The sequence below is a fragment of the Pteropus medius genome, unplaced genomic scaffold, assembly GCF_902729225.1.
Source record: "Pteropus medius unplaced genomic scaffold, Ma_sr-lr_union100, whole genome shotgun sequence".
Taxonomy (NCBI): domain Eukaryota; kingdom Metazoa; phylum Chordata; class Mammalia; order Chiroptera; family Pteropodidae; genus Pteropus; species Pteropus medius.
Genome location: NW_024344240.1, coordinates 10,659,259 through 10,681,760, shown reverse-complemented (window position 1 = coordinate 10,681,760; position 22,502 = coordinate 10,659,259). Strand labels below are relative to the sequence as shown.

Below are 22,502 nucleotides of genomic sequence, written 5' to 3'. Positions count from 1 at the left end.
TTCCTTTTTCAATTTCAATGCCTTTTATTTCTTTATCTTGTCTGCTGTGGCTAGGACTTCCAATACTATGTTAAATAGAAGTGATGAAAGTGGACATTCTTATCTTGTCCTTGATTGTAAGAAAATGATTTTATGGAGTATGATGTTAGCTGTAGGTTTGCTGTTATTATGTTGAAGTATGTTTCCTCTATTTCCACTCAGAAATGGATGCTGGATTTTGTCAGATACCTTTTCTGCATCTATTGATATGATCATTTGATTTTTATTTTTCATTTTGTTTATGCGGTATATTACATTAATTGATTTGCAGATATTGAAACAACTTTGCATCCCAGGAATAAATCTCACTTCATCATGGTGTATAATCTTTTAAATGTATTGCTGAATTTTGTTTGCAAATATTTTGTTGAGGATTTTTGCATCTATGTTTATCAGAAATATCTACCTATAATTTTTTTTCCATGTCTTTGTCTGGCTTTGAAATTGGGGTAATAATGGCCTCATAAAATGAGCTTAAGAGCCTTACCACCTTTAAATTTTTTGAACTAGTTTAAGAAGAATAGGTGTTATTTATTTTTAAGATGTTTGGTAAAATTCACCTGTGAAGCCATTCGGTTCAGGACTTTTGTTTGTGGGGAGTTTTTTTGATAAATGATTCAATTTTATTAGTAGTAGTTGGTCTGTTCAGATTTTCTGTTTCTTCTTAATTCAGGTTTGGAAGATTGTATGTTTCTAAAAATTTATCCAGTTTTTCCAGATTGTCCAATTGCTGACATATAACTTTTGGTAGTATTTTCTTATAATCCTTTGTATTTTTGTAGTGTCAGTTTTCACTTTTCCCCTTTTATTTCTGATTTTATTTATTTGGGTCCTCTCGTTTTTTCTCTTGATGAATCTGGCTAAAAGATTATCAATTTTCTTTTCAAAGAACCAGCTCTTGGTTTCTGTTTATTTTATTATTATTATTTTTTTCTTTTATTTTAGACTCTATTTTATTTATCTCTGCTCTGATTTTTATTATTTCCTTCCTTACACTCACTTTGAACTTTTTTTTTTTTTTTTTTTGCTATTCTTCTACTAGTTCTTTTAGGTCTAGAGTTAGGTTATTTATTTGAGATTTTCTTGTTTCTTAAGATAAGCCTGTATTGCTTTGAATTTCCCTTTTAGTTTTGGTTGTTCTGTTTTAACTTTCATTTGCCTCAGAATATCTTTTGATTTCTTCCTTGATCTAATCATTAATCATTAATTGTTAAGCATGTTACTTAGCCTCTTCGTGTGTATGTTTTTCACTTTTTTTTTTTTTCAGACGAGGCAACCCTTGGTTGACCTCACAGATTGCAAGGATCTTGTTAGCTTACAATCCCTTATTTTTTTTATTTTTTACGCCTAAAGCACTTGGTCTTCCTAGGTAGTCTCCCATCCAAGTACTAAGCAGGCCCAACGCTGCTTAGCGTCTGAAGTCAAATGGGATTGGGCTTGTTCAGGATGGCATAGCCATTAGACTCACTTTTTTTCTTGCAATTGATTTCCAGTTTCATGCCATTATGATCAGAGAAGATGTTTGGTGTAATTTCAATACTTTTAAATTTATTGAAACCTGTTTTATGGCCTAACATGTCATCTATCTTGGAAAATGATCCATGTGCACTTGAAAAGAGTGTATATTCTGCTGTTTTGGGGTGAAATGCTCTAAAAATATCAATTAATCCATCTGATCTAATTTGTCATTGAAGGCTGCTGTTTCCTTATTGATTTTCTGTCTGGAGAATCTATCCCTTGATATAAACGTTGTGTTAAAGTCCCCTACTATGAGTATATCACTTTCAGTTTCTTCCTTTATGTTGGTTAATATTTGCTTAATGTACTTAAGTGTGCCTATGTTGGGTACTTAAATGTTTACATGGGTTATATTCTAATGTAGGATTCATCCCTTTATCATTATGTAATGTCTCTCTTTGTCTCTTATCATAGCATTTGTTTTTTTAGTCTATTTTGTCTAATATAAGTAATGCTACCTTAGCTTTTCTTTTATCTTTATTTGCATTAAGTATCTTTTTCTATCTCTTTACTTTCAGTCTGTGTGTATTTTTTAATCTGAAGTGTGTCTCTTGTAGACAGCATATGTATGGGTCCTGTTTTCTTATCCATTCAGCTACCCTATGTCTTTTGATTGGAACATTTAATCCATTTACATTTACAGTGATTGTTGATAGTTATTACCATTTGATCATTCCTATTAATGTTCTCTCCTCCTTCTTCGTAAAAAGGTCCCTTTGACATTTCTTATAATACTGTTTTGGTGGTGGTGAACTCCTTTAGCTTTTCTTGTCTGGGAAGCTCTTAATATCTCCTTAATTTTAAATGATAGTCTTGCTGTGTAGAGTAGTATTGGCTGTAGTTCCCTGGTTTTTATCACTGTGCATATCTCCTGACAATCCCTTCTTGCCTGCAAAGTTTCTGTTAAGAAGTCAGCTGACAGGGGGCTCCCTTCTGATAACTAACTGCTTTTCTCTTGCTACTTTTAAGATTCTCTCTTTGTCTTTAACTTTTGGCATTTTAATTATGATATGTCTTGATGTGGGCTTCATTGGGTTCATCTTGTTTGAGACTCTCTACACTTCCTTGACTTCTATGTCTATTTCCTTCACTACATTCAGAAATTTTGCTGTCATTATTTCTTCAAATAAGTTCTCAATTTCTTGCTCTCTAGTTTCTTCTTCTGGTATGCCTATGATGTAAATGTTATTATACTTTATGTTGCCCCAGAAATTCCTTAAACTATCTTCATTTATTTTTATTTATTTATTTAATTTTATTTGTGTTGTTCCAATTGGGTGTTGTCTGCTACCTTGTCTTCCAAATTGATGATCTGATACTCTGCTTCATTTAATCTTCTGTTGGTTACTGCTAGTGTATTCTTCATTTCAGTTATTGTATTTTTCATTTGTGATTGGTTGTTTTTTATGGCTTTTATGTCCTTTTTTAAAGCTTGCTATCTCTTTTTTTAAGTTTCCACTAAGTTCCTCAAGTATCCTTATAACCAGTAATTTGAACTCTGTTTCTGGAAGGTTGCTTGCCTCTCTTTTTTTAGTTCTTTCTCTGGAGTTTCTCCCATTCTTTAAATAATTTGTCAATTATTTCTTCTGTAGATTATGCTTTTGTTGTCATGTCTAGAATTCTTCAGCAAGACACAGGTTTCAAAGTTCTATAGGTTTGCTATTTACATTTAAATATACGACACTTCTGAGTTCATTTTTTAACTTTCACTCTTTTGCCTATGGATGTGCAATTACTCCAGCATCATTTATTTTAAAGACTGTTCTTTCTCCATTTAATCGTTTTTGCAATTTTGTCAAAATCAATTAATTGGTCATATTTATGGGATAATATTTCTTATTTCATTTGTGCATCTCTCTCTATTAATATAATACATTCTTCAATAAATTATCTATATAATAATACTTGAAATGAAGAATTATTTCTACTTTACTCTTATTTTTCGTAATTGCTTTAGCTATTCTAGTTCCTTTTTTCCCCATATATATGTTAGAATTATCTTGTCTATAAATAATTTTGTTGGCACTTTGATAGGAATGGCATAAGACATATCAATTTGAGGAGAATTGACAATTTTTACTATGTTGATTTCTTGAAGCAACAAAAGCTATTTTTCTATTTTTTAGGACTTTTTGATAATTTTCATCATACAAATCCTATGCATGTTTTGTTAGTGTATGTCTAGGTAAATCATTTCTTCTTTTTCAGAGAATATAAATGGCATTTTTAAATTTTGTTTTGTATATTGTATTGGTACTATTTGAAACTATACTTTGAAACCTGTATAAATATACTTATTAGTGCTAGGTTTCAATTTTTGTTTGTAGGATTCTTTGCATTTTTCTACATAGATCATCAAAAAGAAATTGTACATATATTTAAATATTTTAATCACATTATCTTTATTTTTTTGCCTATTATTGTGGCTATACATTTAAAACTATATTGAATAGTTTTGGACCTTCTTTATTTGTTCCTTATTTTAGAGAAAAACATTTCGTCTTTCACCATTAAGTATGTTACTAACTTAAGTGCTTGAATAACATTTTTTTTCCCTCAGGTTCTGTTAGTTTCCCCTCTACTTCTAATTTTTTGAAAGTTTTCATTATGATTGGATATCAACTAATATAACTATGTAAATTTTATTGTTTAAGTTATTATTATGGTGGGATATATTAATTGATCTTCAAACATTGAACCAATCTTACATTCCTGAAATAAATCTTACTTGATAATGATGTGTAATTCTTTACATATATTGTTGGATTTATTTGTCAAAAATCTATTACGTATATTTGCCTTTATATCCATGGGAGATATTGGTTTATAAAGCTGTTTTGCTTTGTTTCGTTTTGTTTGTTTTTTTTTGTCTGTACTATTTTTACTTGTTTGGTATCAAGGTAAAACTGGCTTTAGAATATAAGTTGAACATGTTCCCACCTCCTTTATATTTTGGAAGATATTATGTAGAATCATTGTTGATTATTCCCTAAAGTTTTGGTAGAGCTCTTTAGTAAAACCATCTGGCCAGGTTATTTTATTTTTGTCATATTTTTAAATTATGAATTCAATTTACTTAATAGATAGCTATTTAAATTATCCATTCTTATCTGATCACTTGTAATTTTTACTTTTCAAGGTCTTGGCCAATTTTATGTAAGTTGTCACATTTATGTGTGTAGACGTTTTCATGGTATTTCCTTATTGTCACCTTGAAGACTGAAGATTATTTGATGATATTCTTGTTTTATTTCTGAAATCAGCAATGGTGACTTCTCTCTATTTTTCTGTTAATTTTGTTAGAAAATTCTCAATATCCCACGCTGGTTTTATATTGCTCTTCTTTTTCTAATTTTACAAGATGAGATTTTAGATTGTTGATTTAAAACTTCATTGTTTCTAATATAAATATTTAATTCTATAATTTTTATTAGCACTGCATTTATTGCATTCTATAAAGTTTGACATATTGTATTTCTATTTTCATTCAGTATGATTTCACTTTTTTTAATAGCCTAAGATATGACTTTATTACAGCTTGGCAAATGTAAAAGTCTAGGCTTTTTGCTCAGCCTTTGCAGGAGTGGTCAACAATTTTTCTGTAGCATTTGGCTAAAGTAGAGCAATTAATGTATAAAAGTTTCCTGCTTGGCTGTACCGCTCCTTTTCAAGTTGAATGGCTAGAGAGAGTAGATATCTCCTAGTTTTGGTCTTTCATTTATTCATTTTTGCACTCATTGGTATTTCTGGATCCTCAGAGTCCCAACTATCTTGTGTGAGATGTATGTTGCTGAAAAAAACAAAACCAAAAACAAAAACAGAGACCTAACCATGATATTGTTTCTCAGAGGGACCTGAGGTTTCCAGACCCCTAGCCTATTTGCCTCTTCTCACCTTCTTTCAGAGGGTCCTTTTGTTTCTTTTGCAGATCATATTCAGGGCTTTTTGTTATACTGAGGAGTAGGGGGGAGGGGCAAAGATAGGGAAACATACATCTGCTCTATCATACCAAAAGTAGAACTATATTTATTTCTAAAATACTAATAATGCCACTTCTATAAGAAAAATAATTGTCATAGTGAGTCTGATTATTAGTTTTTAATAAAGCGAATTAGTGACAGAAATAAAACAAAAATTTGACAATAAAACTTATTATGGACATGATTTTTGTTATTTTAGCTCAATAGTTGGGTAGCAAAAATTTTTCATATGTAAGGACCTAGCTATATAGATCTATTTTGTAGAGTTAAAGGTTTCTACAATTTCATTCCTGAGTTCCACTTTATTTTTACTGAAAATCTGATACAACAAAATAATAGATCTCAAATGATTAAAAATGCTAAAGGAATTTACATGCTTTGAAGGAATTTAACACAATGTAACTTTTAAACTTTTACTTTTTATTCTTAATTTTAAACATAAAATAAATTTAAGTTCTGGTTGAAATATGAGTTGCAATAGTTCCTATTTAGAAAGGAATTGTAATCCCACAACAGTTTGATCAGAAGGCCACTGCCTGCTTTACTAGAATTTGCCTTGCTTTATCTCCATTAGTTATGATCCAATAGAACATTTTTCATCCTTAAAATATTAAATAGTATTCATTTATCAAAATCTTATTTTGTATTTCTCACTCTGATCTCATTTTATGTAGATAAGCGAATATGTAGCCTAGGAATTATGTCTAAAAGATTTATATTAAAATAGTTTCTCCTGGTATTTCAAGGTTTTACTAAGTAGTTTATGATGCTGTTCACTTTTTATTTTGCTTATTGCTGGTTTGGGGATAGTTATTGAAAAAGATTGTATTTTTATTGATATAGCTTAATAATATCAATGGTCATATAATTGTAAATCTTTCACCAAACACCTTATGAATAAAATATTTGAGTATTTAAATTGTAATATCAAGTCTTGGCTAGTCTTAAATGGATTTAATATTATATTTTACATATATTTCTGTGGAAAATAAAACATTCTATTTGGGTAGAAAAAATACAATGAATAACAGAAATAAAAAATATCATAAGGGACTATTGACAACAGATATATCGACATGTTGGGTAATCTAGAAGAAATAAATACATTCCTTAGAGACATAAAAACTATGGAAACTAAATCAAAAAGAAATAAAAAATCTAAACAGACAAATAACAAGGAGACTGAATCAATAATCAAAAATCTTCCAACAAAGAAAAGCCTAGGACCAAAATGGTTAAGTTCTAATATTCAAAACATAAGAGAAAACTTTAAACTCTTCTAAAAATAAGAGAAGAAACATTCCCAAATTGGTTTTATGAGGCCTGCATCACCCTGATTCCAAAGCCAGACAAAGACACAGAAAGAAAGAATACCACTGGCCAATTACCCTGGTAAATATTAAAGTAAAAATCCTCAATGAAATACTAGCAAATTAACTTCAACAGCATGTTAAAAAGATCATACACCATACCCAAGTAGAATTTATGTCTGGAATACAAGATGGTTCAACATAAAAATCAATTAATATGATATAAGACATTAACAGAATAAAAGATAAAAACCACATGATTATCTCATTAGATGTACAAAAACATTTGACAAAGTTTCTTTTTTATAACAACTCAACGAAATAGGTGCAGAAGGAAGATAGCTCAAAATAATAAAACTATATTTCAAAAACCCACAGCTAACATCATAATCAATAAGGAAAAAAATGAAAGAATTTGTTCTAAGATCTGGAACAAGGTAAGAATGCCCATGCATGCCATTAGTATTCAACATAGCACTGACAGTGTTAGCCAGAACAATTAGACAAGAAAAGAAAATAAATATATCCAAATTGAAAGGAAAGAGTAAAGTTATTTCTGCTTGCAGATGGCATGATAATATACATAGAAAACCTTAAAGACTCTACACAAATATGTTAGAACTAATTAACAAATTCACTAAAGTAGCAGGATATAAAATTGATATAAAATCAGTTGTATCACTATACTCTAACAATGAGCTAAGGAAATTGAGAAAATAATCTCATTTACAATAGCAACAAAAAGATTATTACTGAGGAATTAACTTAAGGAGGTAAAAATCTTGTACAATGAAGTCTATAAAACATTGATGAAAAATTTAAAAGACATAAATGGAAATATATTATATTGATGAAATAGAAAAAATTATTCTTGAAATAGCCACATTATCCAAATTAATCTATAGATTCAATACCTATAAAATTATAATAATATATTTACAAAAATGTAAAACAAATATATTTATATAGAACCACAAAAGACCCCAAATAGCCAAAGTAATCATCACATTATACATTACATCACTACTTATTTGTATAAATGATACTTTGTACCCTAGAACCAACATCATTCCATTTTTCACTCCCCTCAGCCCCTGATAACCATCATTCTACTATACATCTGCATTTGAGTTTGACTATTTTAGATGCCACATATAAGTGAGATCATGTAATATTTCTCTTGTTCAAAAAGAAAAAACCTAGAAACATCACACTTCCTAATTTCAAATTATATTACAAAGCTAAAGTAAAACAATATGGTACAAGCATAAAAATAGGCATATAGACCAGTGTAACATAATTGAAATTTCAGAAATAAACCCATACATTTATGGTAAACTGATCATTGACAAGGGTTCCAAGAACACACGATGAAAGGACAATATTTTTAATAAAAGATGCTGTGAAAATGCAATGCCTAGAGGCAAAAGAATGATTTTGGATTGCTATCTTACACTGTACATAAAAATGAACTCAAAATGAGCTAAAAACTTAAATGTAAAAGCTCAAATCATAAAAGTCTTAGAAGAAAATGGAAAAACACTTCCTTGACGTTGATCTTGACAATAATTTTTGGATACAACACTGAAAGCATAGGCACCAGAAGCCAAAATAGACAAGTGGGAAGTGGGACTACATCAAACTAAAAAGCTTCTAACAAGTAAATAAATCAATGCAAATAAATAAAAAAAAAAAAATAAATAAATAAAAGTCAAGAAAATAGACTATAAAATGAGAAAAAAATAATTTGTAAGCCGCATATTCAATAATGGGTTAACATCTAAAGTATATAAAGAACTCATACAATTTAATACCAAAAATACAAATAACTCAATTTCAAAATTTAGCACAGGGCATAATAGACTTCTCAAAAGAAGGAATTTTAATAGCTAACAAATATATAAAAATGTACTCAACATCACTAATCATCATAGAATAAAACCACAATGAGATACCTATTTAGATGGCTATTATCAAAAAGACAAAACATAACAATGTTGTCAAGGATGGGGAGAAAGGGAACCCTTATACACTGTTGATGGGATTGTAAAATGGTACAGTTATTATGGAAAGCAGTATAAACATTCCTCAAAAAATAAATAGAATGACCAGAATTATCATAATTATCTATCAATTCCACCTCTGGGTATATTTTCAAATAAAATAAAGTTAGTATCATGAAGAGATATCTGCATTGCCATGTTCATTATAACATTATTTTTAATAGCCAAGATATATGGGACAAATCTAAATGTCCTTTGATAGATGAGGAGATAAATAAAATGTGATATATATTTGGCAGACATAATAGAATATTATTCACCTTAAAAGAGAGGGTATCCTACTATTTGTGACAAGGATGAAGCTGAAGGGCATTATTATAAGTGAAATAATCAAGACACAGAAAAAGAAATATTACATGATCTCACTTATACATGGCAACTAAAATAGTCAAACTCAAATGTAGATGTACAGTAGAATGATCATCACCAGGGCCTGGGGGCATGGAGTGATGGAGTGATGTTAATCCTAGGGTACAAAGTTTCATTTATGCAAGTAAATAGGAATCTAATGTATAATGTGATGATGATAGTTAACACTATTGTATTTTATACTTGAAATTTGCAATAAGGATAGATTTTATAATAAAATCTACATGTACACAGTAGCTATGTAGAGGTGAGAATATGTTAATTAGCTTGATCGTTGTGCTCTTTTCACAATGTATACATATACCAAAACATCAATTCATACATTTTAAATGTATACATTTTTACATGTCAAAGATATAAAATAAAGTTCTATGAAATGAAATGAAAAGTGAGCCACATTTGAAATATGGGTCAAAAAAGGGGGTTAAATATGGAAGCTGTTACAATTATTTTTTTCTTTTGAAAATAATTGAAAAAGTGATAAACTGTTTTAGAGAGTGAACTCAGATCTTGCCACATGTGATAAGCAAATATTTTTGATAAAACATGTCTTAATTTAATAATATATATGTACATTCCCAGTTACAAGGCAAATACATTATTACCAGAGGTTATTTAACAAAAAAATATGGTTTGTTTGGGGGACATGATTGTCTGAGTTACTATATTTACTACAAGATTAAACATTCTAAATTATATTTAACTTTTCATTGTAAAAAGAAGTTTCAGAAATACTGAAAAAAGGCATGTAGTTTTATGTGGAACTTGAAGGAATTTAATTTTTTGTTGTTGATGTTGTCTTACAAATATATGAGAATAATATTATAATACGAAAGCCTGCTATACTTTTTCTTTGAAAGCAGAAACTCAAATTTTCACTTCATGACTCAGAAAGCTTGATAAGTTTTCCATCTATTTTCCAAAGCCTCATTAAACTTCTCTGAATTTTCCTAGAACAGAAGAATGGTTCCTAACTGAAATCATGAGCAATATTGTACTTATTTGACAATTTACAATAAAATCTCATTTTACTGCTACTTTAAACTTTTAAAAAGTAATTTATATATGTTGTTATTATAGACAATCAAAGATTACTAACATATTCTCATAGTTGTCCATAACTAAATTTCTTAGTTAAAGAAAAAAATATATACATGTATTTCCTAAACTCATGTATACAGCATATTAATTCTAAATTACTGGATTTGAGATCTGGGAGCCAAGGTAGTATTTTTGGTACAGTACAATAAGAGAAGGAAAGGAAAATTGCTTATCTATTTAGAGCAGTGCATAGTTTGGAAAACTTTTATTTTAATTTTTTAATTTTTTAAAAATTTTAATTAGTTTCAAGTATACAGTATATTGGTTAGACATCTATATAGTTAGTAAAATGATCCCCCCAATTGCTCCCTCCCTCCCCTGACCCTCCACCTAGCCAATGTATTAATGTATTGCATTCCTTATGCCATGCTTCCCATCCCTGTGACCATCCGTCGGCTAATTTGTACTTCTTTAACCCTTCATCCCATTCTCTCAACCCTCCAACCGCCCCCTTTGTCCATCACCAAATTGTTCACTATATTTATGAGTCTGTTTTTGATTAGTTTGTTCTTTTTATTCCTTAAATTCCGCATATAAGTGAAATCATATAGTGTTTATCTTTCTCTGTCTGACTTAAATACCTCTTAGGTTCATCACAGCAATATCTTTTTCCATCCCCTTCCTTTTCATATGTAGGGGTCTTGCTTTCTTATCCTTTTAGCTACTCCATCCCTTGGTTGGAACACTTAATTCTTTTCCTTTTAAGGTACTTATTGATAAGAATGTAGTTGTTACCATTCTTTATTCCCGATATTGATAGGTGTTTTTTCTTCTTAAAGAAGTCCCTCAACTCTAAATGATACTTTGCTGGATAAATTATTCTTGGTTGTATATCCTGAGTCTTCATTCTTTCGAATATTTTTTTTTTGCCAGACCCTTCTGTCTTGCATAGTCTCTCTTGAGAAATCAACTGCCAGTCACATGGGTGTTACCTTATATATAATTCTTTGTTTTTCTCTTTCTGCTTTTAAATTTTTTTTCTTTGCATTTAACATTTGGCGTTTTAATTATGATGTGTCTTGGTGTGGGCCTCTTTGGATCCCTGATTTTTGGAATCCTCTGAGCTTCCGGGGTTTTATGTCCACTTCCTTAACTGGGTTAGGAAAGTTTACCATCATTATATCTTCAAACGGCTGTTCAACATCTTGATTTTCTTCACTTACGCCGATTAGACGAGTATTTGGAGTCTTAATAGTGTCCCATATTCTCCTTAAATAATCTTTATAGTCTTGGCTTATTTTTTCTTGCCACACTGATTGAGTATCCTTGACTTTCCCATCCACTCTATAGGTCATTTGATCCTCTTCCTTATTCACTTTGTTTATTCCATTTAATATACTTCTCATCTCAGATAATGTGTTCTCCATTTCAGACTAGTTCCCTTTTATAATTTCCATTTCTATTTTTATGTTTTTTTTTTTTATCTCTTTGTTGGAGTTCTCTACATTTCCCAAAAGTTCATTGAGTATCTTTATAAACAGTGTTTTGAACTCCTCATCTGTTAAATTACTTGACTCTATTTTATCTAGACCTCTATTCTGTTCTCTCATATGGTTTCAGCTTCTTTGTCTTCTCATGTTGGCTGTCTTTCTGTGTCTATGTACTAAGCAAAGCTCTTAACTCTCCTGGTCTTATTAGTGCAGATTTGTGATGTAGATGTCCAGTGGCACAGTCCTGAGAGGGGTTCAGCTGCAGTCCAAATTTAGCACAAGCCTCTACCCCTCTGGAGCCACCTGTCAAGATTCAGTAAGCAATCCACAGAGACTGTGCTTATAGTTGCATCAAAAGGCCACACCAGAAACCGAGGCCAGCTGCCTCCAATGTGAGTCTAGGTACTGCTCAGCAAGGCGCATATGACTCACTGAGTATATACCTGGATGTGTCTTGGGTGGGGCCCGGGTTAGGGGAGGCAGGGTTTCAGGGAATCCTCTGGGTAGAGCGACCTCTGTTATCCAGTTTGATGATGTCCACACACTGGGAGTGGGGAGGGCTCATCAGAGAACAATGGATTCCAAGGGAATCTCGCTTTGACCCTCTCTCTGACAATATCTCACTATAAAACCCTCATGCCCCCTGCACGCAGCCGAGTTGGCACTGGTGCTCAGAGTGAGCAGGCTCGTCCCATGAAAATTCACTCGTGGACACGGCCTCTTTAATAGGCTTTTGACACTGCCGCTGTCACCGCCTCAGTCTCCGTCTCACTCAGCTGCTCTGGAACAGGTCGTCCCGCGTCCTTGCCCTGTCCTACCTTCTACCATTGCAGGGTGCTTTCTTGGATTTCTCTCTAGTTGTATGGCTTGTTCATCTAAATCCCAGGTGAGTTTTCTTTGTTGCTGCTCCTTGTTTCCGTCACAACTTTGATTTGGTCGCTGGAGAGATGAACAGAGCCTCTATCGTCTACGCCATTTTGAAGCACCCTTCTGGAAATCTTTTAAATAGACTCTGTCATTGTATGCTTCTTCCCTCAAACCTTTTCCTGCCCCAACCCCCAGGGTCTCAGAGACTGTATGCTGCCATAAAATATCTTTCCACATATATTATGATTTAGTAAGACTCAAATAAGAAATTGAAGAATTGACTTTCAGTAATGCCACCTTCTAGATAATCTCTACAAATCTTCATTTTCTCATTATAATTTTTGGATAAAATTCCTGCCTTAGAAGATTAATCTAGAGACAAAACATTCTGTGGTTTGAAGGTAAGGATTGAGTATATAATAAAGTGGATAAACCATTTTGTATGCTCTGTAAGTGTCTGTAAAAAATCCCCACTAAAGAATTCACAATGTGCTGAAGTTTGCCTTTCAGAAAAGAAAAACTGGTAAGGTTAACAAATTTTTATGGCACTTGAGGTCTCATATAGGAGAAGTTAATATTTAAAAAACTGGGTAGGTATTTGGGATGAAGGATATGCCTCTGCACTGGAAATAAAAGATCTGCTTCTTATATATCCTGCTTTTCACAATTTTTGACTCTTTTTGGCATCTTGAACCAAAGATTTTCTAAAATTCCAAAGTTCTTTTCCTTTTACTACAAACTGTCCAGAGCACTGGCCCTTTAGATAATGGAGAAGAAAAACAAGGACAGGGCAAGGATACCTACTTCTTAGTACAGGTCCTTCATCATACTATAAAAGAAACTGAAGCAGCTAGAAATAAAGTGTGTATGGAGGGGATTAAAGTCAATTTGTGTGTGTGTGTAATTTACATACTGCTTGTTTTAGCTGAGATCATTTCAAACTATTAATTGGATTAAGAAAAGGAATATATGGTAAAAAAGATACCTGAACAACATGTGCCTCTACCTTTAAAAGGGCTTCTAACCATCTGAGAATCACTGAGGATTCTGAACCATTTTATTTATATTAGATTTTTTCCCCTTCTTTTTCATAATTTATTTTTCAAGTCTTCTATTTTCTCCACAGAGATATTGAAGTTCATTTACCCATCTATGTTGGTTTTAGAATATTTATTTTTAATATGATAAGCTATAAAATTTAAATTAACATCTTTTAGGTAAAACAAATAGATTAACTCCCTCCAAAATAAGTAGCTGTCAAGGGGAGCTATTTTGATTCTTTATTCCTTCTTGCCAAAAGCCACCTTTACCTATAGAAGAAATGTAATTAAATTTTATGTAATTCATATAACAAAAATCATTTTGAAAATCAGAATTTTAAGAAAAAAGATATAATTGAAAACATTTTCCAAAAATGCAAATTAACTTAAAATACAGAGTATAATAACCAGGTACTGTGTTATCTTCTCATAATAAAGAAATAATAGAAAAAATTAAAATAATCAATGTAATGGTGGCCAAATGGAAGGTGTGTTGGAGGCTGAGTGAAAAAGGTGAAAGAGATTAAGAATATATAAATTTCCAATTATAAAAAAAGTCATGAGAATGTAAGGTACAGCACAAGAAATATGGTCAATAATATTGTAATAACTATATATGATGCCAGATGTATACTAGACTTAGGGTGATCACTTTGTATGATATATAAATGTATAATCAGTATGTTGTACATATTATTGTATGTCAACTATAATTAAAAATAAATTAATAAAAACAAAATATAAATATATGCAAGTATTAGAAAACAGAAAAAATAAACTCTTTCAACCTAAAAATTATAAGTTGATGAAACAAGTACCATGGAACTGTTCTGAAGCTGCAAATATTATTTAGTCTTTTGCATTTGTTTTAGAATTAACTGTTAAAATTATGCCTAACAATGCCCCAGATGAGTTTCTTTACTTTAACATTCATGTCTCCTTCAATTTTATAAGGGTATCAAGACATTCGCTAAACATATTACCATTCACTAAATAATTTTATATTAGAAAAGAGATACAAACATGATATTAACATATATCAGAATCTTATTTTCTTTAAATTAATTTAAAGGTATGACACAAGACATTATCAAACAAGATTATATTATATCAAGATTTTAGAGGTACTTAAGATTTTAAAAGCGAACAGTTTAATATAGATTGGCAATTAAAAAGTTTCTGTTTTTATTTACCAAGCTCTGTAATGGAATACATAATAAATCAATAACCCAAACCACAAAGAGATATAGGTTGTTATTATTGGGGATCCATAATGTAGATGAAGAAAGTAAAATAAAAGAGTCCAAAAAAAGTAGATTGAAATCTAATCTATGTCCATAAACATTGCAATACAAATGAGTTGATATTATTGACCACATATATTTTGAAAATCATTGTACCTTAGGTATTTTAAGAGATCAATTGTCAATGTGGATTGAACTTCCAGAGTGACACAAAAAGGTTTACTGAAATTGCACTTCTCTGAAAAAGCGATGAGAAAACAGTCAACATTGTCAGAATTAATTTTTCAGAACTCTGGAAATTAACCAAAAGTTTGTAGTAACTGTAGTAACTGTAGTAACTGTAGTAACTATTTTTATTTAAAAATAAAATAAACAGATGAATCTTGGTAAGAATAAAGAGCTTCGTGGCATTTTAACTTGCCCTATTTCAATCACCCACTCCAGAGATTCATTATCACCTTGAAAATGAGTCACCTAGAAAAAAAAATGATAGCTGTGAAAAACAGCGGACCAGAAGCCACTGAAGAGTGTAGACTGGGCTTGGAGCACCTCTAAAAGCTCTTTGGCCAGAAAATTGTAATTATTTGATTTATTTGGCAATCCCCTGAAAAAGTGCATCTGTAGTGCTTCTCATTATTTGACATTACTTAGACATTGTTCATTGGGAAAACTCTGCCCTAAGGTATTTATTGAAAACAATTAGCAGTAATTGTTTAAGATTCCAGCTACCCGAGTTGATGATACCAGTTAAGGCTAATAAGAAACTAAGGAAATGTGGAGGAAAAGTCTGATGAATAAGATATTAATAAGGGGCTTTGGAAAACTCCAATATACTTCTGAGAACCTAGAGGGGCACATTGACATGCAGAGCTATGTGCATGACCAGGAAAGATCCCTTAATGTCTCAGCTCTGGCTGATCATATGAGCTTGTAAAATAAGGAAGTAAAACTTAAAAAGAGGTGTAAACTGCCAGATCATTGAAGGATCCCCATAAAATACACACAGAACCCCATGGAAAAGTTGGAAGAAATTGCTTCAATTCATTAAAGAAATATCTGCCCAGTCATTAGGTGACCACTAAGCTAAACAAGTAGAGACTTTATTGGCAATATTGACAAAAAATACAAGATTTTAAAAATTATGAATTACTATTGGAAAGTCACACACACACAAAGAACAGTAACAACTCAATAATAAACTGTGACAAAAGCAACCCCTTGGGAGAGATGGCAATCTAAGTTCAAGAGTATATTATTTGAAATGTCCAGTTTTAAACAAAAACTATGAGACATTCAAAGAATCAGGAAATAGTGGCCCTTATGTAATAAAATACATCTTCGATAGGAAATTTCCCTGAGGAAATCCACCTTGGACGTATTAAACAAAAATTTGGAATTATCAACTGCATATACATTCAAAGAACTAAAGAAAGCCATGCCCAAAGAACTGAAAGTATGGTGTGTATCATGACATGGAGAATGTCAATGAAGAGATAGAAATAATAAAGAGAATCAAATGAAATTCTGTAACTTAAAAGTGCAATAACTGAAATACAAAATTTCCTGGAGGAATTGAACATAATTGAGTTTTTGAAGAAAGAATGAATGAACTTGAAAAGTTCAATACATTTAACTCTCAACAGGTCAATTATTATCTGGTCTAAGGAACAGGAAAACAATAAAGAATAAAAATGAAAAAGGTCCACAAGTGTACCATTATATACACAATGAGAATTCTAGGAGAGTAGAGAAAGAAAGAACAGAAAGAATACTTGAAGGAATAAAATAAATGAAAATCTCAAATTTGATGAAAAACTTAATTTACACACCCCAGAAGCTCAGTGAACTCCAAGTAAGATAAATAGAAAGAGAATTAAACATCATGATTAAACTTTCAAAATCCCAAAATTAAGACTCTTAAAAGCAGCAAGGAAAAAATAACACAAATCATACATGGGATCATTAATGGATGATTTTTCATAATAAATGAAAACAAAAGGAATAATAAGTCATTACTAGATTAAATAACAATGACAACAGCAACGAGAACATAATTTGTCACTAGTAGATCTACAGTACAGAAAGTACCAGAGTTCTTAAAAATAAAATAAGGACAGTAACTAGAATCCACATGAAGAAATTAAGAGCACTGTTAAAGGGAACTACCTAATTAAATATAATTAACAATACAAATACAATTTTGCTTGTAATTCTTTTCTTCTGTTTTAAAAGACAGTTTCATAAAACAATGATTATAAAACTGTCATCAGGTTTATAACATAAAGGAGAGAGGTATGTTGAAACAAATTTTTAATACTATTGAAATTAAGTTGCTATTAATCTGAACTAGATTGTTAAGATGTTAATTATATTTCTGGAATAAGAGAATAACTAAATATATATTAAAAGAAACAAGAGAATTACAATTAATATGTATTTTATATGTAATAAAATTTACATTGAATTATATTTCATACATAATTAAAATTATATATGTATTTGGACAATATATCCACACATAAAAGAAAGCAGTAATGAAAGGACAAAGGAACAACAAGACTAAGATATATAGCAAACAAATAGCAATGATAGATATAAATTTTGTTTTATGTGTAATTACATTTAAAGTAAATAGATTAAACATTCTAGACAAAAACTATTAGCAAAATGAATTTAAAAAATAATATCTAGGCATATGATGATCACAAAAGAAATACTTTAGATTTTTAAAATTTTTAACTTGGACATTATTTTTATTGTATATACTTTTAAAGTATATGTGATAAAACGAATTTAAACTTGTTTTTTTTTTCTGAAATTATGAAGCTATTAAAATGACTTCTTAAAAAACAAGTATAAATAATATGTACATTATATTAGTTTCAGGTGTACAACATAATGATTCGATATTTGTATATATTGTGAAGTGGCCACCACCATATGTCTGGGTAACATTCATCACAATACAGTTACAATTTTTTTTTTTTTTATGATGAGGTCACATAAGATTATTCTCTTAGGAACTTTCAAATATACAACATAGCATTATTATAGTCACTATGCTGTATATTATATCTCTATGACATGTATTTTACAAGTGGAAGCTTATATCTTGTGACCTAATTAAGTCATTTTGTCCACCCCCCAACTCCTACATCTGGCAACAACCAATCTGATCTCTGTATTTATGAGCTTTTTTTCCCTTAAACTCCACATATAAGATACAGCATACTTTATTTTTCTTTCTTTCTCTGACTTATTTCACTTATCATAATGACCTCAATGTTCACCATGTTGTTGCAAATGGCAAGAATCATGCTTTTTCATGGGTGAATATTCCATTGTGTGTTTGCGTGTATAATTATATATAATCACAATTTCTTTTTTCACCCATCAACAAACACTTAGGCTGTTTCTATATCTTGGCTATTGTGAATAATGCTGAATGAACACGGCGATGTGTTCATTTTTTACAAATAAATACCCAGAAGTGGAAATCCTGTGTTATATGAAGGTTTGATTTTTAATTTTTTGATGAACGGCCATATTGTTTGCCATAATGGATGAACCAATTTGCATTCCCATCAAGAGTGCACAACATTCCCTTTTCTCCACATTTTTGCCAACACTTGTTATTTGTTGTCTTTTTTATGATAGCCATTCTAACAAATGTGAAGTGATAACTTATTATGGTTTTATTTGTGTTTCTCTGATGATCATCTTTTTATGTACCTGTTGGTCATCTGTATGTCTTCTTTGGAAAATATTCTGTTTAGTTTCTCTGCCCACATTTTAACTGAATTTTATTTTTTTTTGCTATTAAAATGTGTATGAGTTCTTTATATATAATATATAATAATCCCTTATCAAATATTGCAAATATTTTTCCCATTCAGTAGGTTTCTTTTTTATTTGGTGATTATTTATTTTGCTATGCAGAAACTTTTTTTAGTTTGATATCATTACAATTGTTCATTTTTATTTTTTCTCTTTGCTTTTTGTATCGGATTCCCAAAAAATCATCACCAAAAATGATGTCAAGGAGTTTATAGACTATATTTTCTTCTAGGATTTTTATGGTTTCAGATCTTGCATTGAAATTTTTAACTCATTTTGAATTTATTTTTGTATATAGTATAAGATACTAGCCCAGTTTCTTTCTTTTGCATGTGGATGTCCAGTTTTCCCAACATTTATTAGAGACTATCTTTTCCCCATTGTGTATTATTGCCTGCTTTGTTTTAAATTAATTGACCATATATATGTGGGTTTATTTCTGGAGTTTATTTTGTTCTGTTGATCTATTTCTGTTTTTATGTCAGTAGCATACTAGTTTGATTAATATAGCTTTGTTGTATAGGTGAAATTAGAAAACATGTTGCCTCCAGCTTTGTTCTTCTTTCTCAAGATTTCTTTGGCTATTTGGTGTCTTTTGTGGTTCCATACAAATTTTAGGATTGTTTGTTCTATTTATGTGAAAAAAATGATATTGAATTTTGATAAAGATTGCATTGAATCTATAGATCATTTTTAGTAATATGGACATTTAACAATATTAATTTTTTTGATCCATGATCATAAAATATCTTTCTTTTTTTGTGTTTTATTCAATTTCGTTCATCAATGTCTTTTGACTATTCTTTCCTGCTTTATTTTCTTGACTGTACCTATTATCATATTTAGAAGTATCATATTTAATTTACTTCTATACTTATATTTTGTCCCCCACCACTAGAATGTAAGTCCCATTAGTACTTATTTTTGTCTGTTTTTTTGCTCACTACCATATTTTTTCACCAAGAAAAAGACTAGATGCATAGTAAGCATCAATAATTACAAATTGAATAAATTGATTAAATTTGAAGAGAACTTAATATTTAATGAGATTCATTGGATTTAGAAGAGCTTTATTACAAGGAGGTAGTAAATAACTTGGTAGAAGTCATCTGTGGATGCTTAGTAGATAGATTGACATGTAGGCCTAGGATTCACATTATAAATGAGTAAAAGAAGGTTGTAGTTATATAGAAGTAATCATCTAAGCCTTAGGAGTGAATGTCATTGTCAAAGGTAATCGTTTAGGCTGAGGAAAGATGAGCTGACATTGGAATCAAGAGTTAAACTTGAACACATCTTTGCCTCCTTTCTCTCCTAAACGCCAATTATTTCTTGCTTACCACTCAATTATTACCACTCTGAGCAAAATTCTAAAAATTTTCAAGAGCCAATCTACATCACATAATTGACATTAATTGACAAGGCATAAATAATTGAAAATATTAATCTTTCCAAAATTTCTGTATGTTTAGATATTTGTTTTTTGATAAGCAAGACATAGTCTCCAATTTAAGAAAAATGTGTCCGAATTATTTTTGAGAATTTATTTGTTATATTTTTGCCCAGTTACAACATTCAACAATATTTTCCCCTTCATGGAGAATAAATCACATGGTTTTAAATTTTTTTTTAATAGCACACAATCACATGTCATATTTTCAAAAACTTTCCCACTCTTTTTATATCTGGTGGACTTAATATGTGTTGACACAGAAAAGATTCAAAATCTGCAGGAGAAATATGCTGACTGCACAAAAAATGAAATGCTGAATGGAGGATTTGGGGGTTAAGACAAAAGGGAAACCTTTAGTTGAACAATAACATATCATAGTTATAGTAACAGTCCATAAAAGTGGAATGCTAAAACTAAAGCTTCTGAAATTATTCCGATGAAGTAACTAAAATAATTTTTATGGAGAAACAATTTAGGAAATTAAATTAGTTAAATGAAATATTTGCTGTTCTCTAGGATAAGTCAACATGTGCCATAGAAAACTGGCTATGAAATGCTAAAGTTTTGAAGGGGATTACTGGGGCAACATAGGTATTTTACTTATGTTGTACAAAACTATGAATCTATGTTAAATTCTATTGCACTGCTATGGCATGACCAGAAAAAATACTCCTAAAATGAATTATTTTAACAGTTCCTTGGCACATGAAGATATTAAAACATGTCCTAATTGGATATTTTTAAAATTATTTTCCATTGCTACATACTATAAACTGAAAATATTCTCAATAATGTACATATCAAATGTAATTCTGAGTTCTTTATTACAAATACATAATGATAAAACAACAATTTCATCAGCAATTTCCTACGGTTTATCAGCCTCTGTCCTCTTTAGGATAAGTTTATTATATAGACTTCATTAAGCACAAATATGTATTTGTCTTCTTTTGATTCTTTTGAAATTAAAATATTTTTATATTTTTTCCTAGAGACATTTGTGATGTCAGCTTTTAAAATCTATCTAGTATACTCATAATTTCAACAATCACGTACAACAATTTTAAACAACCAAATAGAGCATTAAAATTATTTAAATTTAAAATTAAGGCATGCACTATTTTTTGAAATTGAATGATGTGGCTTCTAATGTTATAAAGATGCATACCTCCTTACTTTCAGTATTTCATATTTAATATTCTATGACAAATACTAACTCATTCTAAAGAATAGTGGAAAATATTTTTAAATTGCCCCATTCCAAATTTATTATTTGACGTGTGTATAAAGAGAAAAAAATACTTTTTAAACAACTCCCATGTTTCTCTTTACTTATATTTTATTAAGAATAAAATCTTAATCTGTCCAAATAATGTTTTATGCAGCATTTATCAATACCGAAGTGACTTCTATGAATAATAAGAATGCTTCATTCCTCTAGCTCTTACACCACCATATTTTGAGGTAAATCTGCAATACATATGAAATTTATATATTTAACAAGTATTTCTACAGTTTCCATACATTAGATATAATTGATTCTAGTTAAGTTTATTGCACTTGAAAAAAAATGTGTAGTTATTATCTAGTTGTCTAGTTATTATCAATTTTTTAAAGAAATTTATTTTTATTTTGTCTGACTCATTTCTCTTTTCAGGAGCTGGAGTTTTCAAATCTATTTGCTGTTCTTCATTGCATTCATTCTTTCTTTGCTGCCAAAGTAGCTTGTTTGGACCCACTCTTTTTAAGCAATCAGGTCACTGCTTCTGCTGCTGCCAGCTCTGCTACTACAAGCAAAACAAAGTACATGACTTGATACATTGAGCTTTGTATTTCCACTTACCATGACTATATAAAATTAATAAACATATTTCATTTTAGACCCTGAAGAAACAATAATATCATCAAGTCAACTGTAAAGTCAAATTAAAATTTCTGCTGGGGAAAAAAAAAAAAGGTCAGAAGGGATTTCAAAAACATTTCTATTCTGGAAGGCATCTGTGAATAATCATAAAAGAGTAAAACAGCTTGTTTCTCACCTGGTGGATTTGTACCAGTATACTGCTTTCATCAAAACTGAAGACAAAAAGTAAATAATTTGAATTATGTAAATAATATAAAAATTGTTAGCTATCTATAAATAAAAACACCAATTAAATGGTTATTCTGTATTTTAGATTATTTTGTATGCAAAATACACATTGGCTCAGATCATAAACTAATGCCCTATAATTGTATTATGAGGGACATA

The 22,502-nt window shown here is 30.3% G+C and overlaps 1 protein-coding gene across 1 annotated transcript in view; it reads left to right on the top strand.

Moving 5' to 3' along the window:
• Positions 1 to 22,194, top strand: part of SNTG1 (syntrophin gamma 1) — a gene marked incomplete at its 5' end in the record, with an annotated part of 69,322 nt that extends 47,128 nt beyond the window's left edge. The window contains one exon of the mRNA XM_039868965.1: positions 21,909 to 22,194. Within this exon, the coding sequence (XP_039724899.1) occupies positions 21,909 to 22,067 (159 nt within the window). The remainder of the gene's footprint in view (positions 1 to 21,908) is intronic.
• Between the last annotated feature and the right edge of the window lie 308 nt (positions 22,195 to 22,502).